The sequence below is a fragment of the Octodon degus genome, unplaced genomic scaffold, assembly GCF_000260255.1.
Source record: "Octodon degus isolate 3935 unplaced genomic scaffold, OctDeg1.0 scaffold00112, whole genome shotgun sequence".
In the NCBI taxonomy this organism is placed as follows: domain Eukaryota; kingdom Metazoa; phylum Chordata; class Mammalia; order Rodentia; family Octodontidae; genus Octodon; species Octodon degus.
This window is the reverse complement of record NW_004524688.1, coordinates 6,873,379-6,879,278: the sequence shown is the minus strand read 5'-3', so window position 1 is coordinate 6,879,278 and position 5,900 is coordinate 6,873,379. Positions and strand designations below refer to the sequence as shown.

General features: G+C 42.4%; 1 protein-coding gene across 1 annotated transcript in view; it reads right to left on the bottom strand.

Annotated features, from left to right (window-relative positions):
• Positions 1 to 5,900, bottom strand: part of Nploc4 (NPL4 homolog, ubiquitin recognition factor) — an 82,650-nt gene that overhangs the window by 43,072 nt on the left and 33,678 nt on the right. The window contains exons 4-7 of the mRNA XM_004639561.2: positions 4,917 to 4,965; positions 3,982 to 4,076; positions 1,514 to 1,637; positions 737 to 916 (exon numbers count right to left, since the gene is read on the bottom strand). Coding sequence (XP_004639618.1) covers positions 737 to 916; positions 1,514 to 1,637; positions 3,982 to 4,076; positions 4,917 to 4,965 — 448 coding nt within the window. The remainder of the gene's footprint in view (positions 1 to 736; positions 917 to 1,513; positions 1,638 to 3,981; positions 4,077 to 4,916; positions 4,966 to 5,900) is intronic.

The window sequence follows — 5,900 nt, the reverse complement described above, 5'->3', positions numbered from 1 at the left end:
CCCGGCCCCCTATCACAGAATCTTTCAGTAGCTTTTTTCCCGAGACAGGGTCTTACTATGTAGTTCAGGCTGGCCTCAAACTCATGGTGATCCTTCTATCTCCGCCTCCTAAATGCTTGGATTACAGGCATAGGCCACCACACCTTACCTTTCAGTAGCTCTAAAGCAGTAACTGTGACCCCAGAAGAATATATCTTTGCCTTATTGAAACTTTTTACCATTTACAACCCTATTTTGGTGATAGTTCTAGCTATTTTTGTTATTGAGATTGGATGGTATATAGCCTGAGTCAATATATGGTATTTACATTCTACGATTTCTGTAGCTCTTAGAACAGATGTCACTCACAAGGTGGAAAACACAGAACTACAAATAAGAACTGAAGCCAACGTTCTAAAGTACTTGACCCAAGTGCAAGACCAGAACTCAGATTGCAGCTTCAGGTGCTGAGTCTGAATGTGTTTCACTTCCTTAGGTCAATAAATGTACTAGCATGTCAGAGAATATTTATACTCTTAGAATATATACATCAAGATAGTAGGGCCAGGATCTTACTACTCTCCAGGAATTCAGAAAATTAATATTGTATACATTCATGTGTATGTACAAGTGTATTTGTATATATAGAAAGACAGAAGGCACACAAATGATGAAGCAAACAAAAGATGTATCCCACAGAGCCTTCAAAACAAAAGAATACAGTTATAGAATAACTATAAATCCAAAATAGATGTACCTGAGGTGGTTCATAAATTGCAGCCACTTCGGCCCTGATGCCAAGAGGAATGTCTTTGTGCTCCGTGTACCGTCCATACAAGTACCCAAAATGCTGGTTCCCTGTCTTCCTCCAGAAGTCGAGGAAGCGGTCTGCAACGGTGTGATTCTCAAACATGATGTTGTCCACATGTCTGTATTTCTGTAGAGTTAACAACAGTGGGCTACACGAAAAGATTCTTTTAGGAGGTAGTTTTCACAATCTCTAGCACAAAAAAGCAGTTTTCAGGAAGGAGCAAATGAACAGAGAGAGGGGATGGCTGAAGATGTTTAGTAAGCTGTGAGAAGTTAGATGTGGCTAGGTGACAGCAGAACAATGCTGGGGTACACTGCTCTCAGAGAAGCAGCAATGAGGATAGACTCCCTTTTCCTCCAAAGCAATATGCTCATGAAAGGCTCCATCATCAGTGTCCAGAAAAGTTTATTTTTGTGAGTAGGACTATAGCTCAGTGCAAAGGCCCTGGATTCAATATCCAGTACTGACAATAACAACAACAAAAAAGACAAAATACACTACAGAGCACTTAAATCATCAAGAAAATTCTGCTTGGATACAAACAGACAAAAAAGGAACCAAAGTTCCTATACCATACCAACAAGAGCTAAACATTTTACAAATTACTTCAGTACCAGGTGATGGATCAGAAAACACCTGGGATTCTGCCATGCATACCACTCTGCTGAAGGCGGCTCTCTCCAACAGAACATCCACCTCTCAGGCAGACCCAAGCTATCTTACCTGTCTATTCAACGTGATAGCACTGGGCTGGCACTTTGTGCAGATGCCATTGGGCCATGGGAGATGTCCCTCACACCCTGACTTAATCTTGCAGCTGATGTTCTCCAAGGCAACGAACTTCCCTCTGAGGGAAAAGAAAAGCAATTAAGCACACATGACAGTGAGAAGTCTGGGAGGAGATGGAGGGATGTGCCAAGCATACACCCCACCTTGGCAGGCGTCAAGGGGCTTAGCATAGAGGCAAGTGTGCTAAAATCACCCTGGCAGGACTCTATCACCATTCAGAAGTCCAGCTTCTGTCCTGTGCTGGGACAAAGCTCTCCACACAGAAATGTGAATTTTATTTCCAGCTGTACCTGTGGATTTATGAGGTTTTCAAGAAAACTACTAAATACTTATCAATTGAACCAATGCCACTCAGAAGAGGTTTTGACAATTACATTAACAACTATGACTTTAGCAGCCCAGTTCTTACACATTTGTAAAAAAAAAAAATCTTACTGAACAGAAAAAAACCTAACTAGAATATGTAATGGTGCTATCTTCATTCTGCTTTTAGCTAAAACACACACACACACACACACACACACACACACACACAGTAGACAACTTGTAACAACTGTCAAGAAGAAAGTCTTGGGCCTTGCTCTGAACTTGGGATAAATCTATACAAGGGATATCAGTTTCTTCATTCACAAAATAGTCTGGTAATTCCATTTTATTTCCCCTTTTCTGCAACATCACTGAGCTATAACTGACAAATAATTATACAGATTTAAGGTCTGCAAGTAGGCTTTTTATTTTTGCTTTTTCTTTTTTTCTTTGCTTTGAAAATAAAAACTGAGCATGTTTTTGGTGCTTATGAAATTTTATTTTTGTTTGCAATACTACAGACTTAAACCTGGGGCTTCAAACATGCTGGATAAGCACTGTACCACTGAGCTACATTTTCAGCCCTTTTTATATATAGACAAGATCTTGCTAAATTGCCCAGGCTGGCCTTGAACCTGTAATCTTACTTCCTCAACTTCTCAAGGAGCCAGAATTACACCAGCATCCAGCTGCTCAAGTGTTTTTTTTGTTTTGTTTCGTTTTTCTTTTGTAGTACTGGGGATTAAACTCAGGACCCTGCATTTGCCAGGCAAGCGCTTATTCTATAGCGCTTATTGAGCTATCTCCCCCAGGACTGTGTTCAAGATGTTTTGAATGAAATACATTTACACTGAGGAATGGCAAAACCTGAGCTAAAAGATACACATACTGCCTCACACACTAACCACTGTGTTTTCACAAGCTAAGGATACACTGGTTTCTTTCTGCGCACCTAATAGGCAACGGCACTACTGCCAGGCCTGCACACTGCCCAACACAGACTATATTCTTTGACCCAAGCTGACAAAGGCTGACCAGACTCCCTTCTCTCCATTCTATCTCCCTCGTTCCCTAGACCAGAGAGCAGTATATCTTTTCCTGCTCACATGAAAGACTAGGTTTCTGGTGGAGATTTTTGGTCAGGTCTAACACTTTTTGAAAACTCATTTTTAATGTCAGCAGGTTGTCAAGGAAAAGCTACAATCAGGAGAATGTGATATTCTTCACAAAATGTTGCTGACTTGGGCTCAGCTGCTATCTCCATTTATCATACTAACAGGACTTAGAGAACTATAGCTGAGGTCTCTCACTCTAGCAAGGTACACACAGAGTATGTGCACAGATGAGCACTATATAGGTTAAAGAAATAAAAATGCTCGCATTTTGCCCTTTGTGGCCATTGCTACCATCCACCCTCAGAAGCTGAGAGAAGGCTGTTTGCCTGACTATAGGACATAAGCACTGAAGCACTAGAATGCAACCCATGGAAGGTTTATACTTCAGCTACTATGATGGCTATGAAATCAAAACTGATTAACAGGCAAGGTCCTGGGCAAAGTGCCCACCAGGGCTAAAATGGCTGAGCTGGAAGAATCATGAGGCAGTGGCAGGATCCATCTGAGCATCTGCCCCAGCTCTGCGCACTATGGACATGCACCAGGCTAACTCCCATGAATTCTCCACCTTCTTTTTGTTTGTTTGAGATAGGGTCTTGCTGTGCAGTTCAGGAGGCCTTGAGTTCACTTTATAGCCCAGGCTGTGTCTTAAACTTGTTTTTTTTTTTTAATTATTTATTTATTTGTGTGTGTGTGTGGCCAGCTCAGCCCACCTGGGGGCAGGGCTGGCTGGCATGAGGTGCTGGGGGACTGAACCGTGGTCCCTGTGCTTTGCTAAGCTTGTTCGAAGTAGGTGCTTTAGACCACTGAGCCATCTCACCAGCCCTAATCTTAAACTTGTAATGATCCTCCTGCCTCAGTCTCCTGAGTGTTTGGATTAACTCCCCCTTTTCTAATTCAGCAAAGTTCAACATCTGACTGTTCTGTGCCTAGCTTAAGCAACACAGTTCATGTGTGCCTAGGCCACTTGCAGCAGCTTACTTGTCAGCCCCTCCAGTCAGCTTCCGGATATAGGCATGGAAGGACATGTGCTTCACAGGAGGCTCCAGGTGGTTCAGGTAGTCCTCATCAAATGGCTGCCAAAACACATGAAGAGCAAGTGGTCATGTGCCTATGGGGCCCACAAGGCACAGGGTTTCTACTGTGCAGGGTGACAGCCCAGGCAGTGCAGTCTTCAAGGTGTGCCCAGGCAAAGCACACATGAGATGAGATCCAGGCTTAACCCAGCTCAACTTGTTCTAAACCAGAACCACATTCTCTGTTTCTCAATTATCATTTCATTTTCAAATGAATAAAACACTAAATGCTCGTAAACCAAATTAAGTGCCAGGAAAATTTTGCAGAAAGTCATGCCACAAAGTGCTAGAAACAAAGTAATGGAGCACTTGCCTTGCATGGGTTGGGGGGCCCTACATTCAACCTCATCACAGCAACACCAAAAAAAAAAGTACAAATGAGGTCAGAGGGGCCTCATGGAAATGAAAATCAGATTGGCCTTGCTGCCATGAGCTCAGTTTCCCCGCTACCAGTCAGCATTGTCACAGTAACTTCAATTGCACTAGGGCAAAGCAGCAGAGCAAGCAGGATTCAGGGCACAGTAAATCAAAACAATGATGAGTACCAGCCAACAGGCCCTGCTCTGTGTCAGAATTTTAAAAGGACTGTCCAGGGAGCCCACTGTACATGTTGTTCCCTCATCACAGCAACACGAACACTTCAGTCATTCATAATCTTCCCAGAAGGTCACTCCCGTAAATAAAGGCTGGCTCTCTTTATGCCACTTGCACTAGTGGCACTATGAGGCCCAGGGCAATAAATAGATAAGTTGTTTAACTAGACATTCAAATATAGGGACTCAAAGCGCTTGCACAGTTCTGTTACCAGCAGCTGACCATGCTGGCCAACTGAGAACTTACCTCTAGCGGGACACAGTGCACACACTTTCCCAAGGGGCCATGACGGCATCTGAGGAGAACACAAGCAGAGAAAGGCAGAGCAATATGCAGATTATTTTTCTGTTGCTACCTCTGCAAGTTTTTGATATTTACTTATTTAATTTTGAGAGAGGGTCTTGCTGTATTGTTCAGGCTGGCCTTAAACTCAGTAAATCTACTGCCTTAGTCTCCCAAGTGCTGGGATTATGGGTGTGCACTACCATGCATGGACACATTTTTGATATTTAAAATGTATTTGCTACTTTAATAAAGTGCTTCTCTACCCATGAGAAATTTTAGATGGCACATGGATAGACCTTTTTAATAGTTTAGTATTTACAAGGAAAAAACTGGCCTGCATATGAACTTGGGGCTTCATAGATAAACCTCTTAAAATGACACTAAAAGCAAAAACAACGCTTATAGCATGTGTAAGGCTCTGAGTTCAATCCCTAGTATCAAGGGAAAAATAAAAACACAAATGAGACTTAAAGTCAATTTAAATAATAAAAATGTTAATTAAAGGAGACAGCTGGTAGTACATGGATTTGGCAAAAACCCTAAGAGTGGTGCATGAATAACCTGTGTGGAAAACACCCCCTTCATGCACATTTTGTTTCCATTTTTTTTTAGTATATGTGCTGCTGAAGCAAGTACTACTTCATGCCCATTTTAGAAAAACAGATAAAAAATACTTGGCTCCATGGGTTCTGAATATTTTTAGTATAGAAGCTTAACATAGATGGTAACTAGGAGCGATATCTTCAGTTTTCAAGAACAGTGGTGAGGCTGCTGGGAAAGTTAGGCTTCAGTCCCTCCAGGGCTCTATCAAATCCTATTCTAAGTGAAGTCAAAATTCTCTAAGAAAGGGGCTGGAGAGATGGCTCAGTGGTCTAAAGCACCTACTTGGAACAAGCTTGGCAAAGCACAGGGACCGCGGTTCGATCCCCTAGCACCACATGCCAG